The sequence below is a fragment of the Mauremys reevesii genome, linkage group 2, assembly GCF_016161935.1.
Source record: "Mauremys reevesii isolate NIE-2019 linkage group 2, ASM1616193v1, whole genome shotgun sequence".
Classification (NCBI taxonomy): Eukaryota; Metazoa; Chordata; order Testudines; family Geoemydidae; genus Mauremys; species Mauremys reevesii.
In genome coordinates, this window is record NC_052624.1 from 117,587,909 (window position 1) to 117,613,662 (window position 25,754).

At 45.7% G+C, this 25,754-nt stretch overlaps 1 protein-coding gene across 5 annotated transcripts in view; it reads right to left on the reverse strand.

Moving 5' to 3' along the window:
- The window catches only part of CTNNAL1 (catenin alpha like 1), a 156,055-nt gene that overhangs the window by 28,597 nt on the left and 101,704 nt on the right, over window positions 1-25,754 (reverse strand). For all 5 annotated transcript variants that reach the window (XM_039526467.1, XM_039526466.1, XM_039526463.1 and 2 more), the window contains exons 10-11: window positions 24,818-24,910; window positions 11,729-11,879 (exon numbers count right to left, since the gene is read on the reverse strand). In XM_039526467.1, coding sequence (XP_039382401.1) covers window positions 11,729-11,879; window positions 24,818-24,910 — 244 coding nt within the window. The remainder of the gene's footprint in view (window positions 1-11,728; window positions 11,880-24,817; window positions 24,911-25,754) is intronic.

Genomic DNA, 25,754 nt, shown 5'->3' on the forward strand with positions numbered 1-25,754 from the left:
AAACTACATCAAAGTGAGCTAAAAAGCTTTCCCACAGAGAAACATGTCACAAAAGGGGGACTGGGCCATGTGCTGACAACCTTGCATAGCAAATTCAGCTACTGCGGACCTATATTTTTTCAAAATTCCACTAAACTTCAATTTTTACTCTGATCCTAAGATAGAAGAGCTGTGACGTATCTCTTGTTTAACTAGAAACAGTGACGAATAAGCTACTCCCTGACAGCACAGACGTCTTTAGTTCTATGGGTATGTGGCTACAATAATATACATCTATGTCATCCTGGCTCACAGAAAGTACAATGGGAGAAGAGGAATATTCACAGGACACCTCAAGTACTGATCCTCTGCATGACACATGGCCTTAGGTGTCCTGCAAAGGTGTGTGTCTTCAGGGGAAGATAAAAATTTGAATCCATTTCAAGAAAAGTAAAGAGCTCTGCTCACTTGAGGTGCAAGTACTAAGAGGTGGCCCAAAAACATGGAGATTGAGATGAAAAGAACAAAGACAACAACAGGAGAAGTGTCAAAACTTGCCATAGTTCTGGTTAAAAATAATTTTGTGAAGGTTAGAAGGTGGGAAACACTAGAAGACCTTGTGGGAGGGTTCCCAAACCCCAATCACTCCAAGAGGTACATTTCATCTATTAGGAGAAGTGTCCATGGTTCAGCAGACTGGTGGAACCTTCTAGAAACAGTGCCACTTGGGGAAGCCCACACGTCTTTTGAATGTTTGAAGCCATAAGGGTTGCAAAGTATAAAAATAAGGAAATGGCAACACAACTCTCTCAATTCCTTCCAACTGCAGTAGAGTACAGATCTGGAAAGTATGCCTGGACTTTCACCAGACCTAGCTAAAAAAAATCTTTTTGAATTTGTAAATAGTTAGTATTTGTTTTATTATAGTTTGAGTAATTTTAGGAAGTTTTAGCGAGAAAACACTTAGCTAGTATTTGAGGCCCTTACGATGCTTTTTTGTGCACCTGCCAGTAAAAGAGATCAGGCTCTACAGGTTATACCTCTTGCCCAGCAGTTTTTCGAGTCTCAGATGCAACTCTCTGGAAAAGGCGTGGTCCTCCTCACATTATTTAATTCGCAAGACCTACATCTGGAGGGCAAGGAAAGAGGCAGAAAATGCCGCCGGGGAGTCTTATTGCCTTGGCAGCAAAGTTCAGAGGCTCTCAGCGCCACAGGTTCTGTGCAGGATCAACAAGAGCCTCTCTGGCTCCCAGCACATCTCCAGGGGTTAAGACAAGGCATCTAAAATTGGCACTGGCATCTGAAACGGGAAGCAAGTAAGGATCCGACCAGTGGATCCAGTCATCTGGAACACAGGATAAGTATGTTCACACTATCATTGTTTTACTCCCCCCTTCCATTTCCATCAGTTATGAAGGGCCCACAAACATCTGAGGGTTTTCCTCCTAAATCTCCTTCTCAGAGCAACAAGCAGGCTCATGTTCCCCAGGTTCGATGTCACACTCTTCAAAAGCTCCTGGTGGGCCCTTATATCACCCTGGGGGAAGGTCCTGCTATCACCTCATTGGGCGAAGATGATGAGGAGGCAGGTACAGGTGGGACTGCCAACTCTGCCAACTCCACCGCTTCTGTCAGGGGAGCCGCAGCCAAGGCTGGCTGTCCCTGGGGAGCTTGCTCCAACTCTTCACCCATGTCAGGGGGCAGGTGGGAGACTGTTGCCGACCGTCTTTCGGATGCCCCTAAAATCAACCGATGCCCTTGTGATGGATGGGGAAACCAGGGGCCAGCCACTGGCCCTGGGGTTGTACGGCTACTGGGAAGGGAATGCCGACGTTCTCGGTGGGTGACCTTGGCCTGCAGGCAGGTCTTCTTCCTCACTGTCAGAGCCTGAGGAGGCAGAGACTTGTCTAGGGGCCCAGGACGGTACCAAGGTCTCCTGTCTATCCCATTCCATCAGCTCTCTCTGCAGACCTCTGCTGGGTAACTGTATAGACATGAAGACTCTTGGTGCCATGACTCCAGTGACCGGTGCTGGCATTCAGCAGATTGGTGACGGTACCCTGGTGATCGACGCCTCATGCTTGGAGAATGGTGCCGCTCCACAGGGAGTGGGAGCAAGAGGATAGACGTCTCGGAAACTGTCGATGTGCTTGCAGTGATCTGTACTCGCAATCCGGAGACTGGTGACAGGGCTCCAGGGACTGGCACTTCGACCCTCTGGAGTGGTGACGAGGACTGGGAGACCAACTCGGGCACTCCTGACACTGGAGCTCTGGGGACTGGTGACATGCCTCTGCAGGTCTGTGCCAGACCGCCAGTGATCGATACCGTGACCCCGAGGAACACTGCCTAAAGTCCAGGGACCAACGCTGGGAGCTCTGTCAGGTAAACTGACCTGCATCCCGGGGCTGGTGGCGCTGTTCAGGCGAGCGTTGGTGGGGCACCCCCTGCAGCGGGTAGTGGTGCCGTGCTGATGGAGACCGCTGGAAGGGTTCCAGGGCATGTTTACCTCTCGAACAGGGTACCTTACTAGCCAACATGGGCAGCATTGAAAGAGACAGTATGTCCTTAGTGAAAGGCGTGAAAGGCCTCCAACATGGATGGCACTGCCAGGTGCTGAGTGCCTCTGCCAGTTCCCAGAGTGGTGGTGGGGTCTGAAAGTGGGTTTGACAGCTCAGTGGGAGCTGGAGCGTGGCTAACATCTGGAGGGGAAGAGCTGCCCCATGCAGGTCTTTGCTCTCCTCCCACTCTCTCCTTCCCTTTCCGGGATGTAGGAGAATGCCCTCTCCCAGCCTCTCTTTACTTTTTAACTTGTACTGAGGATGGGGATCAGCACTGGTTGGAGGTCGGTGCTGGTAGCGCGCTCTGCACCGAGGCCACAGTGCTTGGAGCAGAGTCTGATCTCGTTGGCTCTGAGGCTGTGCAAGGGCCGACTTCATAAGGAGCGCTTGGAGACCAATGGCCCGCTCCTTTTTGGTCTGCAGCCTAAAGCTCTTGCAATGTGACACTTGTCACTCATGTGGGTTCCCCTAAACACTTCAGGCAGCTTTTATGGGGGGATCACTGACTGGCACAGATTTTTTGCAGCAGTCACAAAGCTTGACGCATGGGGACCACGGCATGCCCTGTCTCTAGGCTAAGTTTCGTAGGGGACTAACTAATTCTAACTTAACACTAAGAGAACTATACAACTTTAACAACTATATACAATGAATTTGCTACTAAGCACAGTTGAAATAGGAAAGCTTGCTGGGGCAAGATGTTCCAGCACTGTCACTGGCAGTAAGAAGGAAGTGAGGGAAGGGGGAACCAGCAGCGTCCCTTATACTGGTGCATACGCGTGCCACTCCAGAGGGCACCAGAGCCAAACCCCTACTGATACCACTAAGGGGAAAACTTCTGGCACTGGGGCATGTGGCGAGCACACACGCCTACAATGGAATGGACATGAGCAAGCACTCAAAGAAGAAATTAAGAGACGTGCAAGAGACAAAGCTAATTTTGTAAGTTACGTTTTCCTTGTGACACATGGTTAATAAAACAGAATGCTTACATCATGTGTGGTTATTGAGATATAGCTCTAGCTATGGGTTATAAAGTAACAAAAAGGACACTGATGCCATGACAAAGCCACCTCAGAAGGCAAGGCATATATGTATACCCACAGCTAGATGACTGGCTGGTCAGAGTCCAATCTCAAGAAGTTCTAACATTCCATGAGGACAACTTGCTATTTATTTAAAAAGTTGGGCCAAGAGATTAACTGAGGGAAAAAATCCTTCATTACCCTAACTCAGAGAATCATCTTCACTCAGATAGTTTTGGATTTGATACAAGGCAGGCACTCCTACCAGAGGACAGAGGTACTCCAAAATATGTAAGGCTGGAAACACTGACAGGTAACATGTCAACCATGGTGTTTTTCCATAGACTGATAGGCCTCAAGACTTAAAGCACTTATGCAACTCCTTATGCTTGACTAAGGATGAGGCCCTGAAGCATAAGTTAGTGCAATAATACATCCCCAATGTAGATAACATATCTCTTCTGCTGCTGATACCCCAAAAGGTGTCAATTCTTTCCACTGGGAAAATCAATGGAGCAACATCCTGAAGAATGCGACCTCCACTAACAATGATTTCAGATACTCAAGTCTGGGCTGCTCACTGAAAAACTGACTTCAGGAACCACAGATACTGGAATACCCGGGAGGATAAAATACAAAATCTGAAAGCTGCAGGCAGTCAGATGGTCCCTCAAGTCCAGGTAGCTCTGCAAAAGGACATTACATTGTGTAGAAGTGGTGCCTAAACCAACAGATACATCCCATAGTTCATCTGGCATGGAAACACATCCTCATGGAGCAGCTCAGCCAAAATCTTCAAGACAAACGGTCTTTATTGGTCTCTAACTGCTTCAAAACTTAATTGCTCAGGTCAAATTCAAGAGATCTTGCTAAATCACAGAACACTATCTACTTCCGTCTGTTAAAAACATTTCTATTTACGTGAGTAACCGTGGACAAAAAACTCTCCCCAACCACAGCCCCAGTCTCAATCTCGGAGTACTTATTATACCTCTCATCCATGAGACTGTCCATATCTTCTATAAAAGGTGCACCTTACAGCCATCTGAGCTCACAATCCAGAAGTAGAAAACAAGAGCATGCTTGGTCATCTTGTAGAGAAATGCTTTATTAATGGACTATAAGTGAATAGAGTCGCTCTGTTGAAAGACAAATACCCACCTGGGACTTAAACTTAGTGCTCACTGGGGTAATGAAACCCCTTTTTGGATCCACAGCTTATTGCCTTAACAAATGTGAAAAAGGTGAGCAAGCTCCAGGGTCTTATGGCTGACCCTCCTTTTACAATCTTCACTACATGACAAAGTGGTCCTTCACCTACAACCAAAATTCATTCCAAAAGGGGTGGCTGATTAACATGGTAATCGCACTACAAGTCGGCCAGCTTTCTTTCCAGGACCATACTTCCATCAACGAGAAGCCAAGTTACCCACACTAGAGGTGAAGCAGGCATCAGGGCACTAACTGTCTTCCTAAACAGATCAAAAGAACACAGAAAATCATTCAGGTGTTTCATTGCCCCAACATCTGTCCAAGTGGACCAATCTCTGCACTGAAGAGTGTTATAAATTAGCAAATGTTCTGGATGATATCTCAGGTATGCCAAGCTGTCTGATTAAAGGGGCCACAGTACTATGGGGAAAGCAGGTACAAAGCAACAAGAAAGAAAACCAACAAAGAAGCTATCAAAGTAGCACCAAGAATCCCAGTTCAAAAGTGTCAAATACTGAGGTCTCCTTGGTGCTATGCACGAAATCTCAAAGCGACAAGCTGAAAACCCTTGATGTCAGAGGAAAATGGAACACGGGCACATTGAGACTGTCTCAGCATAGCCACAAGTGTACCGAGACCCAAACTAAAATGGAAGCTTTTGCATGCGTGTGCACATACATATACACAACCATCAACAAAGGAACTGAGTGGGAGAAGAGTGTAAACAAAAATAAGTGAAACAGTGGCAAACACCAGAAGAGAAGAGAACAAAACCAACATACAGCTCAAGTGAGGAGAGTCTTTGCTGACTGTACTCAAAAAACTGGCATGAAGACTCTAGAAGGGTACTGATAGTTGAAAAAGGCACAAAAGTGAGGCACTCAACTACCAGTGCCTGAGAGGGGGAAAAATGTTAAGAGCTAGGAGTTCCCAGCCTGTCTTGTGGTGGAAGCTAAAAAATTATGAGTGAAAATTCTGTGTGCATTTTGTTGCCAAGGTAGGTGCAAGTGAGATTATTCTCAGAAATTTTTTTTTAAGCCACTAGATACAAGATCATGTCTTCCAAAGGCAAAATTATTCAAGCACAAGATAAGTCATCTTTGACAAGGAGATCACCCACATCAATTTATTCATGGATTTTATATCTATAATACGAGTTATGTGTATACACAAAATATTTTATATTTACATTTATTTAATCGTTTTGGGATTCAGCTGTCAATAAAATTATCAAAATGAATATGCGCCATACCTTGGTCCTTCTTTCTCTTTACCTTCCTTTATTCCAGTCTCTCTCTCTCTCTACTGATATATTTTTTCCTCTTTTTCAATTTTTTTTTATCATTTCACCTCTTTCTTCTTCTTCCATCTTCCTTGTTACTGTTCCAGCTTCTAATAGTTCTATCATTATTTTCCCCTTGTCCTTGTGTCATCTTCCTTTCCCATCACATGCCATCTCAATACTACCCCTCAGTTTTCTCCCTGCTCCTTCAGTCTCTGTCCCTTCCAAAACTACTACCTTTGCTTGCATTCACCACTCTCCTCCTCCACAAATCCTAACATCTAATCAACTCTCTCAAATCACATGGAGAAAGGAGGACAGAGGGGGGACCACTAAAGGGGAAGATATTCTTTTACCACTTCTCAAGGCATGGGGAGCTGTCAAAGGATTCTTCTTTGTACACCACAGAGCAGAGGGAGATTGAAGAAGGGGAAAATGCTTTGCTCACTTGCTCCCTTTCCCTCAATGAAAAGACATCTACTGATCGAATGGTTGGATCAGGCACTCTGTTCTAGGGCAGACTGAGCTCAACTCTCCCTTACTCAGAAAACAACTGTTTGGTAGGGACAGTCCTGCAGACCAATACAGTAATTCTCTCATGAGGTATATGCAGCCCTGCAAAAGACTGTTTATCATAAAAACAATTAGACAAATTTAACCTAGGTGTAAACTGGAATAACACCACTGAAATAAATGGAGTTGCATCTTCCTACCTCCAGGGTGAATTTGGCCCCTTTTATTGAAGGCTTTCTATTTAATCTATGTCAATTATCAAATCTTAGTTTGCAAAGTGCATAGCTTGCTAATACTTTTAATAAATACTGATGTAAAATCAATTGCATACCTGCTTATCCAAACAACAGATGAGACAAACACACTTTGAATCAACAACATAGAAAATGCTTACTTTATTAGAGGTGCCAAGAACATTCAGTTGCCCTTCAGTGTTTGTCAACAGCAAAGGTTTCTTTCTCTCAGGCTTTTAAATACTAGTTCTACCAAACTGTCCAAATGTTTTAGAGGGACAATACAAAATTACAGTATTTTAAAAACTCTGAATTTCAGAATTAAGGAAAAAGGCACTATCTTCCTACATTTTTATCTTCTATTATACAGACTCAATCATACTCCTCATAAGAGCAAAGTATTTCTCACATTTGTACTAAGTAAAATAAAGATGACTTTACCAATCTCAGTTTTAGAATTAGTATAATTTACAATGGGAAACAAGATCATATGCTAATATAATGTTATCAAGCCCTACACTGTGACAGGATGTGATGAGATTATTACTTGATGAAAACATCCACAAATTCTGTCATCTCATGATGATTAAATATTTAGCCTAATCTTTCACCTATTATCAACTTGTTCCTGGAAAACAATGTAATGCTGAAACTGGTAAAGTGATTTTTAGGGTTATTGCTGGTAGCCATTGCCACTAAGGCAAGCCACATTTGGAAGTCCATGGAGGTACTATCAGAAGTACTTAAGCATTATCATAAGCCACAAATCAAATTAAGTGAAACATAATGGAGAATACAAAGAGGGGTTCACCCCCATTTTATTTTTCTATCAGGGTCCTTTTAAAAAAGGTATTTCTCCCCACCCCCCTTTATAATAGCCAGTTAGAGTCAAAAGGCTCAGTTATGTCCCTCAGCAGGCTGAGCCATGGTAGGAAGGAGGAGCTGTGCCTGAAGACATGCCTAACATAATGCTTTTTGGGTGCTATAAACATGTAGAAATATGTCCCTTGCTGCACTTGTAGAACAGGAATAGCCAATATCTACTGCAGCCCTGCTGATGCATGGTATGAGGTTTCTATCACTGCTGGCAAGTGCTATCCACCTTCTCCCCCCAACTTCCAAGTCTGGCATTCATAGAATGGCTACCTTATGCACAGGTAGGCTAAGAAACAGGGAGACAGCACAGTCTCCTCTTCAGAATGTCCAGGGCAGCAACCACAATTTGGCTGTACAGAACCCATATGGCTTGTAGTCGCTGCCTATGGAACACTATAGGAAAAGTAACTGTCACTAACAGGATATGCTAGGAATGTCCTCTAACTTCAAAACCAATATTCAATTTTTGTGGGTGATGAGTAAATACTTTGCTGCAAAACAGCACTGTTCTGCTCTAACATTTAAAATATAACAAAACAAACACCCAGAAAGTTTTTTCCCCCATCCCAATAAGGTAACATGAAACTATTTCCTAAATACATAAGAATTCAATAGATTTCAAATTGCATAGTCAGTCTTAAAACCTCCTATTTTTACATAACTTGTAGTAAATATAGTTAGCATTTGATACAATATAATTTAAAACACAGCATCATTTTGCTACTAAAGAAAGAAAGTTGGGTTATTCGGACATAACTAACCCCAAACTATTTTGATTTCCTTGATAAATGGTCTCAAAAGCATTGGAACTTGTTTAAGACATGCAAAGATGTCTTCGGTTATAACCCTAACCATAAATCTGAACATGTCTTCTTCATGATGTCACATTATAACAAAGATAATTTTTCTACTTGATTTTTCAAGAGCACAATTGATCTGCATTTGCCAATTGGAATTAACCTACCTACATAGCTCTTGCTGAAATTCCAAAAACATAAATTCCCTTAACTCAGAGAAAGTAAATAATCCCAGTTAAGCGACTGATCCTGTGAGGTAATGAGTACCCTCTGAGGGCTCTCATCTTCTTGCAAGATCAGACCCATAAACAGGATCTCATATCCAGTACTTCCAGAATAAGATGAGGAACAGGTAGAACATGAACATATAAGTTTCCCATTGTTTTCATATTCCTAACTATGCTATAGCACATGCTGTTTATTTAGCCCTGTTCATAGTTTTAGTATGTTTTAATTCATACTTAATAAAACATCACAGATAATATGACTTTGCACCAAGAAAGACAACAATTTTCAGGTGAATTCCTTGTAGCAGAAGTTCATCAAAATACAAAAATGAAGGTTTACTAGTTTGACACTTTAACAACAGGATTCTTTCAAAGATTGTCAGTTAGTGAAGTACTGTATGTAATGACAATCTGTCTACCCTGATTCAGAATATACAGTGACAGCTTAGATATGAAAAATTTGTGTTAAATCTCTTTGTCTAATTTTTTAACCAAATCATTGCATTTTCCTGAGTATTTTTTCTTAAAACACAAAACAGATTCAATATATTTAGGCTTGGAAGGATTACAATTTTATCAGTAAATGTAGATTTACACCCACACCCACACCCACACCGTATTTCCATGGATGATGACTGAAATTTACAGCTAGGCCAAGTTAGAAAAATACAAGATAATGGTGCTAGAGAACTTGCTAGAGTTTGACTTATGGATATTTACTTTGTATATTCTGACATGCGATGTGACAATTTGTGTGTTAACACTTCTGAAGCTTTAACTTTTTGAATCTCAACGTCTCCTGTCATTAAATAATTATTGTCTGACCCCAACACCCACACAATAATTTCCTGCAACTATGAAAATTTAAATCTATAACATTTTTTTTAAAAAGTGCTTAAAAATAAACAGCAACATTATCCATTAAAATTATTTAAAAAAATAAACTAATTCTGCCAAACCTAAATATATGGTATGTTACATTGTACCTCTACATTAACCTGAAGAATGATACAAACATTTATCTGCACAAAAGTGATATGCCAAGCTGCACCGAAGACAAACTTTTTGAAGAAAATTTAAATTACATAAAAAGAAACACCAGGATATTTTCTTAAATTTTCAAAAAAGAATACCATATAGAGGTGACACTAAAATGAGAGTAAACACAGATTTGTTCTTCGAAGTTCCATGGTTGTATTCTACATGTACAAATACCAGTTAACTTACCAACCAGAGAAAACATCCCAAGATTGTGTGGAGTCGTCAGAGATTCCATCCAGGAGAAAGGACAGCAGTTCAAAAATCAAATAGCTACATTCACTACATTATGAAGTGAATAAAATTCAAGCTGATAGTACAGAATTAAAATAAATATTTATTTTCCAGGAATACTGGACAATGAAAAGCCTAGCAGAATGGAAAAATTTGGAAAACTCAAAGATGTGGCAAAGTTCCTCCTCTCCTCTAGTAGGTCCTGCGCTTATTGGCGGATTTCTTCCCCTCAGTGGTTTTCCCCTTGGATGAAACCCATAGACTGGATCAACTACTCCTATGTCTGATTAGGAGTAGCAGGGCTAGGGGGGAACCCGGGCCCGCCCTCTACTCCGGGTTCCAGCCCAGGGCCCTGTGAATTGCAGCAGTCTCTATAGTGCTACTTATAACCGCTGCTTGACCGCTACAGCTCCCTGGGCTACTTCCCCATAGCCTCCTTCAAACACCTTCTTTATCCTCACCACAGGTTCCTCCTGGTGTCTGATGCTGCTTGATTGTATGGTGTTTTCCTCAATCCTCCAGTAGTACCCCCTCTGAGTTCCTTGTGTCTCTTGCTCCCAGCTCCTCATGCGCACTTCTTTCCTCTGGCTCCTCCTCCCTAGACTGGAGTGAGCTCCCCTTTTTATACCAGGTGCCTTGATTAGCCTGTTCTGATTGGCTGCAGGTGCTCCAATCAATGTAGCTCTCTCCGGTGCCTTCTAGAAAGTTCTTAATTGGCCCCAGGTGCCTTGATTAGCCTGGAGCAACTGCCATTTTGGTTCCCATGGTACTAGGGATTTGCTTAGCCTGGAGCTAACATACCTGCTCCTCAATACTTTCCTGTAGCCATCCGGCCTTGCTCCATCACAAAGACTACACTTCAAAAATAAAACTGAAATGCTAATACTAATCATACTAAATCCCTATGATGAAACTATACTTGTCATACAATTCAATTTACTTTCTGTTTACAATTTATGAGAATTTTGATTGGTATCACTCAGTGACATATTAGGTCATGACAATAGATGGATATGAAAACCATACAACTCCTTCAGCCTTTAGGCTCCATTCTTGCAAAGGTTTACAACATGTGTTTAGCTTTATGTACTGTGAGCAGTTCCATTTGATTTCAGTGGGACTATACATAGCGAATGAAGTTAAGCACATGTATATGTTTTTACAGGATCTAGGTCAGGAGTAGGCAACCTATGGCACGCATGCCAAAGGCAGCACGCGAGCTGATTTTCAGTGGCACTCACACTGCCTGGGTCCTGACCATTGGTCTGGGGGGCTCCTCATTTTAATTTAATTTTAAATTAAGCTTCTTAAACATTTTGAAAACCTTATTTACTTTACATACAACAATAGTTTAGTTATATATCAGACTTATAGAAAGAGACCTTCTAAAAATATTAAAATGTATTACCGGCACGCGAAACCTTTAATTAGAGTGAATAAATGAAGACTCGGCACACCACTTCTGAAAGGTTGCCGACCCCTGATCTAGGTCTTAACCTTAGGTTTTTAAAATCAAGTGTTCTGTATTTTATGTAGCAGATCTAGTAATTATACTCCAATCCATTGTTTCTATAAAACCAGTATACTGAATTGATGTAATATTACCTAGATACCAAGTTGTCATATTAAAAAAAGGAGTGTTTATTTTGTATCCATCTGCAGAAAACAGCATATTTGCTACACTGCAGCTTAGCAGACCAGGTAAAATACTTGGAATGCTGCACTTGTGTTATGATGAACAGCACTCTTACCTCGTCTTCCCTCAAACACATCACTGATTTCTCTTAACAACATGGACATGTCACTCAGCTGGGACTCCCAAGCCTCACAGAACACATCAAGATTTTCTTTTGCTATCTTACTAGATGGATGTAATGTCAGTGTTTCTGCAGCAGAAATTATCTGAAAAAAAAATGCAATAATAGAGCAACAAATATTAAAAAAAACCCATCTTCTCATGTAATGTTACAGGCTAATTTGAAAATGCCTCCACACAAAACAAGAAAGAGTGTCAGTATTAAGAAAGGGTTAATACTACATCTGTTGAGCAAAACCAGTTATATTTCTAAGGACTTTCGCTGAAACATTCTGGTATTAAATGTATTTGTGAATATGCAGGTTTTTTTTAAAATCAGCATGGACAAAAAGTTCTAGCATATTAGACAACAGGAAAGAGAAGTAAAAGAATACAAATATTTCAAGACATGCTAATTTTAGTTTTCTATCCTGCAAACTATTACAAATTTGAATAATCTGTACATGTGCAAATAATCCCACTGAAGTCAGAAGACCCATGTTCATAAATAAGGATTATTCATGTATAAAGGTCTGCAGAATTATACCCGTGGAACATGTTGCTTGTTAAAACTAGGTACATGACATTTTCAACTCTTCCACTCTAGTTTGTTATAATCTATCAAAATTAGTTTAGTTTATTGAGATTATGTAACATTTTTATAGTGTTATTGTAGCCATCTTGGCCCCAGGATATTAGGGAGACAACATAGGTGAGGTAATATATCTTTTATTGGACCAATTTCTGTTGTTGAAAGAGACAAGCTTTCAAGCTTACTTCTTCAGGTCCGGGAAAAGTGACAACTAAATACAAGGTGGAAGAAACGGTTACTTCCTTTAACTATGTTTCTTCAAGATGCGATGCAGACTTGTATTCCACTTACGTTTGTGCGCGCCCAGCATGCCGGAGCCAGAGGATTTTGCACAGTAGTATCCGGAGAGGGGCGGCACTTGGGCCTCATGGCCTTAGCCCCTCCCCGCTGGCTATATGAGGCAGCACCACCCCAACCCTCAGTTACTTCGCACTGAATACCCAGAGACTAAAATTCAAATGCAGAGGGGATGGAGGATGAGTCATGGAATACACGCCTGCATCACGTCTTGAAGAACCACAATTACTGTTAGCAGCCACGTCTTCAAATACAGGCAGCCGTGTATTCCACTTAGGTGACTCACAAGCAGTACCCATCCCTGGAGGCAGGGGTCAAGGTCTACTTAAACAAGGATTGCAGGACCACCCTACCAAAACTTTCATCCACTCTGGAAGATGCAATAATGGCATAATGGTGTGTAAATGTTTGTATGGATGACCACATAGCAGCCCTGCAAATGTCCAATACTGAGATGTCACTGAGGAATGCTATTGGGATCCCTTGTGCTCTCATAGAACAAGCTCACAACTACTGAGGAGGCACAGACAAAGATATTTCATCTGCAATCTTGATACATGACGTTATCCATCTAGAGAGAGTCTGTGAAGAGACTGCTTTCCCTTTCATACCATCTGCATATGACACAAAGAGGCAAGGCAAAGCATGAAATGGTTTAGTCCTGTCCAGGTAGAAGGCCAGACATTGCCTGACATCTAACATATAGAGATGCTGCTCTTCTGGAGATGAATGTGGCTTAGAAAAGAACACAGGTAAATATACCTCCTGCTTCAAGTGCAACTGAGAAACCATTTTCAGACAAAAATTTTGGATGTGGTCGTAAAGTCACTTTGCCCTTGGAGACTTGTGTATAAGGAGGCTCTGCCATCAGAGTCTGCAACTCACAGACTCTCCTTCTGGATGTTATTGCAACCAGCAGGGCTGTCTCTCGGGGGCTGCGGGGCCCAGGATAGAGGTTTCTCTCTGCCAGGGGGTGCTCCCCCTGCCTCCGCCCCCACTCCACTCCTTTCCCCCAAGGCCCCACCCCACCTCTTCCCACACCCACTCTTCCCTGCCCCTTCCCCGCCCCCATCCTGCCTCTTCTCCGCTCAATTCCACCCACCCTCCTGAACGTGTTGCGCCCTTGCTCCTCTCCCCTACACCCCAGTGCCTCCTGACACTACCGAAACAGCTGATTGGCAGTAGGTGCTGGGAGGGAGGGGGAGGCGCTGATTGGCAGGGCCGCTGGCTGGCAGGAGGCGCTGGGGGTAGGGAGAGGTTGGTAGGGGGCTCCTCCTCGCCCCCACCCGCCTACTCACCTCACCTCCCCGCCCACCTCCTCACTAAAGCGCAGGGCCAGTCACCCCAATTCACTGTAACCCAGGAGAACTCGGGCTACCAGGAACCCAGTTTTCTGACACAAAAGTGGAAAGGGACAAGATGCCAGGGGCTTGAATGGAGGTCCCATTAAAGCCACTTGGACCATGTTAAGGTCCCACAGAGGAAACGGCTCCCAGATGGGAGGATGGAGATGAAGAAGCTCTTTTAAGAATCCTGCTACTACGGCATTGGAGAAGACTGATCTTCCCAGAATGGGGGGATGAAACACTGCTATTGCTGCCAGATATACTCTCAATGAGCTAAGTGCAAGGCCCAGCAACTGAAGGTACAGAAGTACTCCAAGATATACTCAATAGAAACCAATATCAGTTGAACTCCATGGGTCAACAACCACACTGAAAACCGCTTCCATTTAGTTGAACAGGCCATTCTGGCAGAGGGCTTTGTACTGTTGAATAGGACTTGTTGAACAGCCTCCGAACGCTGCATTTTCTCCTCATTTAGCCATGAAGCCAGCCATGCCAGGAGATACAGGGAGCTGAGCACAGGATATATGGTGCAACCATGATCCTGGGTGAATAGCTCAGGATGGAGAGGAAGGGGTATGGGAGACTGAATTAACAGCACAAGAAGGTCGTACAACAAACACTACCTTGGCCATGCCAGGGCAATGAGAATGAGATTGGCCTGATCCACCTTCAGCTTGAGGATTACCTGTAGAATGATCGGGAGAAAAGCATACAGGAGAACTGACAGCAAGCTGAGGTAGAAAGCGTCAGATGGAGTTTGGACCGAGGCCCGCATCAAGAGCAGAACAGATGACATTTCCCGTTGTCCCTTGTGGCAACCAGGCTGATCAACGGAATTCCCCAAGCTGCAAAGATGACCCAGAGAATGTTTGTCTTCAGAGACCACGTGTGGGTCAGTGAAAAATTCTTCCTAAGATGGTCCTATCAGAGTGATGCTCTCCTTGATGGAAAACTACCACAACCTGATTGCCTACTGGCAGAGCATCCTGGAGTGTGCTCCCCCTCGCCTGTTCACATGATACATCATGGTGGTATTGTGGGTAAGTATGTGAACCATGAATCTCAGATACAGTACAGAAAAGCAGGCGATGCAATGTAGATGGCCCAAAGCTCCAGCACGTTGATATGCAGTGAGAACTCCTGCTCTGACCAGACTCTGAACTTTCAACGACCCCAGATGTGCTCCCTAGCCCATTAGGGAAGTGTCAATGACAACAGACCTCGTTGAAAAGGGCCAGACGAAGGGAACACCCTGATAAACATTCTCTGGAAGCTTCCACCACTGCAAGGAGTCCAGGACCAGTGGATGGATAGAGACCAATCTGTCCAAGGAGTGAAGAGTCGGATGGTAAACTGTCCTGGTCCACAATTTAAAGGGGTGAAGAGGCAACGTTGCAAACTGTTGGCTCGCATGCAGATGGTTCATGTAGCCAAAGAGAATCAGGCACATCTGAACTGTGATGGAAGGCTGAGATTGCAGGCTGAGGCAAAGGTAGTGAATTGCCTGAAAATAGTCGGTTGGCAAAAATGTTCTTGAATTTGGAGAGTCTATTAGGGTAACCAATGAACTCAATTTTCTTAGTAGGAACCAAAGTTGACTTCCCAGTGTTTAGGATGAGACATGGATGGTCAAGCAAGCACAGTGTAGTGCTGACGTGAGAAAGGACTTCTTCTTTGGACCTGCCCCTCAGTAACCAGTCATCCAGATATGGGAAGATGTAGATTCCTTTCTTCCTGAGGTATGTTATCACCACCACCATGTAGTTGGTAAAAAACCCAGGGGCAAAAGAGAATCTGAAGGGAAGCACCTAATACTGAAAATGGTGCTCTGCTATGAGGAACTGAAGGGATTTTCCGTGTCTCAGCAAAACTGACACATGAAAGTGGGCTTATGGAGGTCCAGAGCAGCAAACCAGTCATTCAGAGACAATGCAGGGAGGATAGTCGATAGAGTGACCATTTGGAACCTCGCAAATCTGATATATTTGTTGAGGCCATGAAGGTTGAGGACAGATTTTACTCTTAGGGTATGTCTACACTACAAGAGTAGTTCGATTTAACTTAGGTCGAAGCTATGAGGCCATGAAGGTTGAGGACAGATTTTACTCTTAGGGTATGTCTACACTACAAGAGTAGTTCGATTTAACTTAGGTCGAATTTGTGGATTCGACGTTATGAATTCGAATTTGTGTATCCACACTAAGGACACTAATTCGACTTTGTGAGTCCACACTAACGGGGCAAGCATCGACTTTGGAAGCGGTGCACTGTGGGAAGCTATCCCACAGTTCCCGCAGTCCCCGCTGCCCATTGGAATGCTGGGTAGAGCCCCCAATGCCTGCTGGGGGAAAAATGTGTCGAGGGTGGTTTTGGGTAACTGTTGTCATTCAACCGTCACTCCCGCCCTCTCTCCCTGAAAGCGCCGGCGGGAAATCTGTTACCGCACTTTTCTGGTCAGTGACAGCGCGGACGCTACAGCACTGCGAGCATGGAGCCCGATGCGATCATCGCTGCACTTATGGCCGTTGTCAACTCCTCGCACCTTATCGTCCACCTCTTCCACAGTCAGCTACTGAGAAATCGGGCGAGGAGGCTCCGGCAGCGCGGTGAGGACATGAAGTGTCAGAGTGGCACAGACCTCTCACAAAGCACGGGATCCCGCGCCGCGGAGATCATGGTGGCAATGGGTCACGTTCATGCTATGGGACGGCGATTCTGGGCCCGGGAAACAAGCACGGACTGGTGGGACCACATAGTGCTGCAGGTCTGGGATGAATCACAGTGGCTGCGAAACTTCAGGATGCGTAAGGGCACTTTCCTTGAACTGTGTGACTTGCTGGCCCCTGCCCTGAAGCGCCAGGACACCCGGATGCGAGCAGCCCTGACTGTGCAGAAGCGAGTGGCCATAGCCCTCTGGAAACTTGCCACGCCAGACAGCTACCAGTCAGTAGCGAACCACTTTGGCGTGGGCAAATCTACCGTGGGGGTTGCTGTGATGCAAGTAGCCCACGCAATCGTTGACCTACTGCTCTCAAAGGTAGTGACCCTGGGAAACGTCCAGGTCGTCATAGATGGCTTCGCCGCGATGGGATTCCCAAACTGCGGTGGGGCTATAGATGGCACTCACATCCCTATCCTGGGACCGGCCCACCAGGCCAGCCAGTATATTAACCGAAAGGGCTACTTTTCAATGGTGCTGCAAGCACTGGTGGACCATAGGGGACGTTTTACCAACATTTACGTCGGGTGGCCGGGCAAGGTTCATGACGCGCGTGTTTTCAGGAACTCTGGTCTGTTTAGACGCCTGCAGGAAGGAAGTTTCTTCCCGGACCACAAAATAACAGTTGGGGATGTGCAGATGCCTACAGTGATCCTCGGGGACCCAGCCTACCCGCTAATGCCCTGGCTCATGAAGCCCTATACAGGCGCCCTGGACAGGGACAAGGAGCTCTTCAACTACCGGCTGAGCAAGTGCAGAATGGTGGTGGAGTGTGCTTTCGGACATCTCAAGGGGAGATGGAGGAGCTTACTGACTCGCTCGGATCTCAGCAAAACCAATATCCCCATTGTTATTGCAGCTTGCTGTGTGCTCCACAATCTCTGTGAGAGCAAGGGGGAGACCTTTAGGGCGGGATGGGAGGTTGAGGCAAATCGCCTGGCTGCTGATTACGCTCAGCCAGACACCCGTGCCATTAGAAGAGCCCAGCGGGAAGCGCTGTGCATCCGGGAGGCTTTGAAAGCTAGGTTCCTCAGAGAGCAGGGTAACCTATGACTGTCCAGTCTCTTTACAGAGAAGCTGAACCTGCCCCTGTTTGACTTACTATTCACTTTTTTCAGCGGTTACATACCCCGTTCCCCAGGTTTCCCCCCTTCCAACAGACGTTTAAAAATAAATTTATTGGAACACTTTTAATTCACAAAGTTTTCTTTACTAATGAATTTGCGTTAAAGGGTTCAAACAGGGACGCAGACTGTGGTGGGTACGGTGTGCAGTGATGTACAGACCGCTTCTACACTCGAGGACTGACAGGCTCCTGCTCCTACAGTGGTCTCTGGGGGGAGGATGGTTACAGGAGGGTGTGCAGGAAGGGGTGGGTTTGCAGGAAGGGGTGAGGGGTGTGTGGGAAAGGTGAGTAGGTGTAGGGGGATGATGGCTCTGGCTGGGGCTCAGGGCATCGGAGAGGTTCATGGCTAGGGTGGAAGGGCATGGTACGGGCAGCCTGCCTTGCCATTTGTGGATGCCAGGCGCTCGGACCCTGGGGCAGCATACACCTCCCAGACTGACCTGGGGCAGCAGACACCTCCCACAGTGACCCAGGTGCCTAGTGACTGCACTCTGTGTGTGACCTGCTGTTGATCCTGCCCCCATGTCTGTACCCTGGTAATGGTGGCTGTCCTATGCAATTAACAAACCCCTCCCCCCCCTTCACACAAAGTCTTCTGCAAAGAAACATGACGGAAATAGTAATGAACAGCAAACTATTTTTAATACTCAACTACACAATTGGGGGATGAAACTGGGATTTGGGATCGGGTGAGCCAGGAAGGGAATCAATTCTCATACTTTAGGGAATGAGAGCTGTTTGGTACATGAGCGCTCTGCTGGGGTGGAGTGACAGTTTTCAAGGCCCCTACCGCCCCTCCTTCCTGTGATTTTGGGTGAGGGGGGGACAGGACTTTGTGGCGGGGGAGGGCGGTTGCAGATACAGTTCAGGGGGGCTCTCTGCTCCTGCCTGCGGTCCTGCAGAACATCCACAAGACGCCGGAGCGTGTCCGTTTGCTCCCTCATTAGGCCAAGCAGCGTTTGAGTCGCCTGCTGGCCTTCCTGCCGCCACCTGTCCTCCCTTTCGCTGTGTGAGCGCTGCTGCTGAGAGAGGGTCTCCCTCCATTGGCTCTGCTGGGCCGCCTCGGCTCTGGAGCAGGCCATCAGTTCAGCGAACATCTCGTCCCGAGTCTTTTTCTTTCGCCACCTAATCTGTGCCAGCCTCTGTGAGGGGGATGCCGGGGCAGTTCGGGAAAGAGCCGCAGCTGTGTGATGGGAAAAAGGAAGTGATTTCCTTGCAAAGATACATGTTTGCGAACACTCAACACAGTCTACTCAGTTTCTGTGAACAAGACCATACAGGGCACCTAATCTCATGTGCTCTCAGGACAAGTTCGAATTTTCGGCATTCGCTTGCATTGCCTGGGGTCTTGCACTGGAGATTGGACAAGCGGGGCAGGACAGCAGAATCCGTGTAGCAGCCAGGCCTGGTAAGCCGTAAACTTTAGGCTGCTTAACAGTTAATGGATAGCAGTGCCCTCCTGCTGCAGGCAATCTGGAAAGCATAAAGTCTGACCCTGTTCCAGCCCCTCGCGGCTGTCCCCGGGAAAGATCCCTGTATGCTTTTCCTCTGCAGCCTCCAACACGTGGCTGTTAAACGACGGTCATTGTTATGCAAAGGAAAAGTCAAGCATTCACAATAGTAACATTAAAGTAATTCCCCTAATTAGATGCAGCAGTCGCCGAGCGAGATCACCCTGAGGCGGGTCAGCAGGAGAAACAGAGAGCGCATGCTGCGTGAATCCCTGCACAGACCAGGGCCCTATGCTGCCATGCTGGTCGAGGCAATGCTCCCACTATACCTCAGGATGGCCTGGCGCGGAAGAGTGTGCTTCCACGGAGCACCCAATAAGGCACCTCTCCCCAGGAACCTCCTGCAGAGGCTTTTCGAGTACCTCTCCGAGAGCTTCGTGGAACTGTCCCAAGAGGATTTCTGTTCGATCCCTATATGCATTGACCTTCTTTTCATATAGTTTTTATTCCTGTTTTGTTAAAAAATAAATGTTTACATGTTTCTAGCACTTACCGACTGATCCTTCCCCTGATTCGGAGTCCGGGTTAACGGCCGGGGAGGGTTGGTAGGGGATCTTTGTGAGGGTGATGAAGAGATCCTGGCTGTCGGGGAAAGCAGTATTGTAAGCGCTGTCGCCTGCCTCGTCCTCCACAAACCCTTCCTCATCTTCCCCATCGGCGAACATCGCCGAGGAACTGCCCATCGACACTATCCCATCCTCAGAGTCCACGGTCACTGGTGGGGCAGTGGTGGCAGACCCACCGAGAATGGCATGCTGTGCCTCATAGAAGCGGCATGTCTGGGGCTGGGCTCCGGAGCGTCCGTTTGCTGCTTTGATTTTTTGGTATCCTTGTCTCAGGTCCTTGATTTTCACGCGGCACTGCGTTGCATCCCGGCTGTATCCTCTGAGTGCCATGGCTTTGGAGACCTTCTCGTAGGTCTTTGCATTCCGTTTTTTGGAGCGCAGCTCCGAAAGCACAGACTCATCGCCCCACACAGCGATCAGATCCAAGACTTCCCGGTCAGTCCATGCTGGGGCCCTCTTTCTACTCTGAGATTGCATGGACTCCTCTGCTGGAGAGCTCTGCATCGCTGCCAGTGCTGCTGAGCTCGCCACGATGTCCACACAGGAAATGAGATTCAAACTGGCCAGACAGGAAAAGGAATTAAAATTTTCCCGGGGCTTTTCCTGTATGGCTGATCAGAACATCTGAGCTCGGACTGCTGTCCAGAGCGTCAACAGAGTGGTGCAGTGTGGGATAGCTCCCGGACCTACTAAGTTCGATTTGCATCCACACCTAGCCTAATTCGACATAGCCATGTCGAATTTAGCGCTACTCCCCTCGTCGGGGTGGAGTACCGAATTCGAACTAAAGAGCCCTCTAGGTCGAATTAATGGAAGGGTGCGCGGTTAATTCGAATTAACGCTGCTAAATTCGAATTAAAGTCCTAGTGTAGACCAGGCCTTAGTCAAAATGGGTGTTTGTGGATGAGAGGATGGTGCCAGAGGAAGGCATGTTGACTGGCCAAACTGTGGATCTGAATGCCACCTCCTTTGAGACCTGTGCCCCTTTCTGAGGTAGTCCATCCATCTCAGGGAGAGGCTACGGACCATACTGCTGCTGCTGACAACCACCATAGTGGCACCCCTGCACTGCTCATGTATACCCCTAAGGACCATAAGGTAGCCTGAGAGTCCTTGAAGGAGTGCAGAGAGTCTCATCTGTCTTTTCTGAAAAAAGCACTCTGCCATCGAAGGGCAAATCCTCTGTGGCCTGTTGCATATCGAGAACAATATCTGAATTCTGCAGACCAGATGCCTTTCTCATGGTCACTGTCGAGGCCATAACTCTGGCTGAAGTATCCATGACGTCCTGTGCGGACTGCAGCAAAGTCTTAGCCACCAACAGCCTTTGGTGATAAATGCCTGAAATTCCTCCCTCAAGTCTTTTGGCAGCTGGTCCACAAACTTAAGACATAATCGTCCAGTTCACAAAGTCGAATTTGGTCAGGAATGCTAGCTGGTTAGCAATGTACATCTGCAAAGAAGAGGTGTAAATCTTCCTAGCCATCAGTCCATCCATTTAGAGTCCTTATCCTTGTGCGTGGACTTAAATCTGCCCTGCTCGGTTCTATCATTCACCATGGTTATGACCAGGGAATTTGGGGCTAGATATAAGTTAAAACCTTCAAATCCCTGCACCTGTATGAAGTAGCTTTTCCCCACGTGCTTTGCAGTAGGTGGTACTGAAGCCGGCATGCTCCAGAGAACCGTAGCATACTCTAAGAGCACGATGTTAATAAGGAGGGAGATTCTCCCAGGGGCAGACGGCTGCAGGATATCCAACAGCTTATGGGTATTCTGCAGCAACTCTGCTTGAATACCCAGGGAAGCAGCCACACGCTGCAAAAGGTCCTGATACGCCTTGAAGTCTTCCAGCACCAAAGGAGAAGAGGAGCCAGCACCTTGGAACTGTGCTGGGACAAAGCTGAAACAGTTAACTGTGCCAGAGCTGGATCCTGCTCCAGGACTGACAGACCTGGACAGGATGACTTTGGAGGTTCCACAATGGGAAGGTTCACTGGTGCCTGGGCACATGGCAGAGCAACAGTCACCACCACAAATCTGCTCAGTGATCTCGCCGTAGTGTGAGATGAGGAGAGGGACCTCCGTGACCAAGAAGCATCACATGGATTACATAGAGTTCATTGGTATGGGTAGGGCATCGGTTGGCCACTGGCCCCCATCCCAACCGTAAGATGAGCGCCAATCCTGGTACACACAGTGCTCTATGAATGGCCTGCGATGCAAGTCAGACGATAGAAAGTGAAAGGAGGAAGACCCCAACCTGGATGCCAAAGAGTCCTCGGCTTCAGGGGAGAAAGGTGGAGCCAGCTCTGAGGTTGTGAGGAATTGGTTTGACTTATCTGTAGTCCAGAATGAACAGGGAACTGACAGCAATGGCAGAAACGGTACTGGTGATATCAAACATGCCTTTGTCATTTCCAGTGCTGGCAGTGGCGTCAACCCCGAAGTCGACAGTGATACTGAGGTGACGGACGGTGCTGAAGTGCAGGGCGGTGAGTGCCACCTCAGTAATATTGGTGGCACCCACTGCAGGGATACCGAAGAAGTTCCCTGCACCAAGCAGATCCCTTATGCAGAGCCTGGCACCAGCCCCACTTCCACTGACTATGGAAGGGAAACATCAGGATGCCGTGCCAACAGACCCATAGGTTCAGCAGCCTGCCCAGCCAACAGGGCTAAAAACAATGCAGCCCTGGCAAAGTCCAGGACGAAGTGAGAGATGGGACAGAAAGGAAGAGAAGGGCCATTGCTGTCTGATATGCCACCAGCATGTAAACAGCCAGTGCTGGCATTGCACTCGTTGGTACTGGACTTGATGAATGCTTTGGGGCCAGAACTGGAGTCGACAGTGTGGGGTCACAGACCTCCTTGTGTGGTACCAGGAAGCAGTTGACAGGACCTGCTCCATCCCTTACACCAGTATTCACATGGTGCCAGTTCGTGCTCCTTCTGGAGGAAGCAGACAAGTCCCCATGCAACCTGGAGCGACCTGGATCCGTCGTATGCAACCTTTTCATCAGCACACTCAATGGGGAATAACTCCTCCCTTTCTTCAGAGCACAAAAACAGCAGCAGTATCAGAACCCGAGAACGACCTCTGATCCAACTTAGGTATCAGTGCTGAAGCAGGCTGAATGGCCTGTTCAAGCAGGTGCTGCTTTTGACAAAAGATCCCTCACCCAGTATTGTGAATGATTTGCAAATCGAACACCGCTCCCTGATGTGGGCTTTGCCTAGGCACAGAAAACACCGTGTGTGGGGACTGTTGTTGGGGATCACTACCCCACCCAGCAGACACTGTTTAAACCCTGGTGAGGGTGTCACCAGGGAAATAATTAAACTAAACCTAACTAACACTATACTAAGAATACGAATCAGCTATATACAACTAGAAAAGTCACTAAAAAATAGCGAGGTTGTGAGGTTAGGAACTACCCAGAGCGCCGACTCCAGCCAGGGCGGTGTGTGTGGGGGGGGGAATCAGGGCAACGCAGCCTCATGTAGCCAGGGGAGGGGCTATGGCCACAAGGTGTGAGTGTTGCCCCTCTAGGGGTACTACTAGGCAAAATTCTCTGGCTTTGGTGCGCTACGTGTACACATACCTAAGTGGAATACACAGCTGCAGCTACTCAAAGAACAGACTGTTTAGCATAAGTAGTTAACACACAAGCTTGAAAGCTTGTCTCTCTCACTGACAGAAGTTGGCCCAATAAGAGAGAATACCTCACCCACATTGTGTGTCTAATATAATTAATGACTAATAATAAATACTTAGCACTTTAAAAGAAGCTATTTGTGTTTTACATGGGTATCCGCAGGCAGGCATATAGATAAACATACAGTGAATGAAATATTAGGTACAGTATTGCTGTACATAGGTAAGGATGCAGTATTTGATGCAGTATTGTTCTACATAAAAATATATAGTTACCTCTGCATAGACTCATGTGACGACTGCAAAGAAATTTATCCACAGGTACTTACAAATTATTAGTCAGTGTTTGTAAAATACATTTTATATATAAAGCACTACGTAAATACTAATTACTATTATTAGGCACAATATTGTTAAGCCCCTGAAGTAGCTGGTGGGCTGTGTTTACATGTGTAGTAGTGGCATAATTTTATACTTGGGTAAGCACGGAGGTGTAAGCTTTTAGTGGGTGAAATTCATCCCTGTACAAAGGGCCTGTGAAGGCCTATGTACCAATGAGTCCTATTTAAACTCTCAAAACAGGAATTAAATGATTCATAAGCTTTATATTGGTCCTCTGCACAGAGGTGAAAATTGCCCTACATAAATAAGAGACTGACTGGTCAGATCTTTGGGTGGGTTGTGGCCACTTTGCAATGCACTGCTACCATACTTTGGCCGCATCACTCAAGTGAACGGCCCATGGAGGATAACCCTAGTGATCCTGCAGTGGCACAGGGGCTCAGACCACTCAATCTCCTTGCTGCTGGCATGGTGGGAAGAGGGATGCACAGTCACTGAAAAGGAGGCCTTGGCGAGGATATCCCTACTCTACATCTGTCCTGGCCTAATATTCAGCCCAAAGTGGCTGGTATAAGCCAGCATAACTTAAAGCAGACTCGAAGCTACAGCACATGCCGGGAAAGCGCACAGGGTATGTAGGAGCTTTATGCCAGCTTTTCAAGGTCTTCCAAAATGTCTAGAGCACAAATCAAGATGTACCAGAAGATCTAGCTTGGACACCTGTCTAGAAATATTTACACTGCCTCCTACTTGTAATACTTTCACTATGTGTCTTTGTGAACTGAACTGGCATGCCTCCAAGAACATATGTTGAATGTTTATCTTAGTGTATATCCATTTTACAAAAATCTACTTAAAATGTGATCAAATGAAAGGTAGGCATACCTGTGGGCCAATGACCTGAAAGGTGTCTTCTGCATGTATGCAAGTAATTTCAAGTGGCTCTGTTCCAGAAACATGCCTCAACAAGCGACATGTCTAAGAAAAAAGTTAAGATATTTTGAAGAGTAAATAATATTATAAATAAGATATATTAAAGAAGGGTACACAGCAGTAAAGTTTATTTTCTTTTCATTCCTGAGAAAAGGTGCAAACCTATCAGGTACAGTACATTTTTCAAAAATTGCATCTGGAGTAGCAAACATGTATGAATTCTTGGGTCATAATTCCAGCAAGGGGCTCAAGTGAGATCAAACCACGAAAACAAGGATCGAGCTATTTTCCCCTTTGCTTCTCCTTCCCCTTTGTCCTCCTAAGCCTCAGGAAAATTTTAAGAAAAGAAGCTACATTAGAGTGTGTTTAACTGTCTGACCTTCAATCAGGTAATTAAAGTTACCAGGCCTCACAGTAACCTTAACCTGATCACGCTTACATGCATTTGTGTTTCTGGTAGCAACTCCAACATCTAGGTTGCTTAGCACTTTCCACATTAAAAATTCTTGCAACCTTTTTTTGAGAAGGTCTAAAAACTTCTATCATTTGATGCAGGCTTATGGATTTTGCCAGGAAGAAAGCCCACAGGCCAGAGAAGTGCCTTTTCTATATCCAGGGAAATTCTGGCTGTGACAGAAACTTTTGAAAATCACTATTTCCATTCAGCGACTTACCTTGTCAGTAAAATGTTGGTAGAAAGTTAAGTAATACTGAATATAAATATTTTAATATAAGGTCAGGCCTGTACCACTACTAAACACCACTACACTGCATTGCGATCCCCAGGTGCAGGCAGCCTTTCAAAGGGTATGTCTACACCACAATAAAACACCCCAGCTGTCCTGGGTCTGCTGACTCAGGCTCATGTGGCTACAAAATTGTGGTGTAG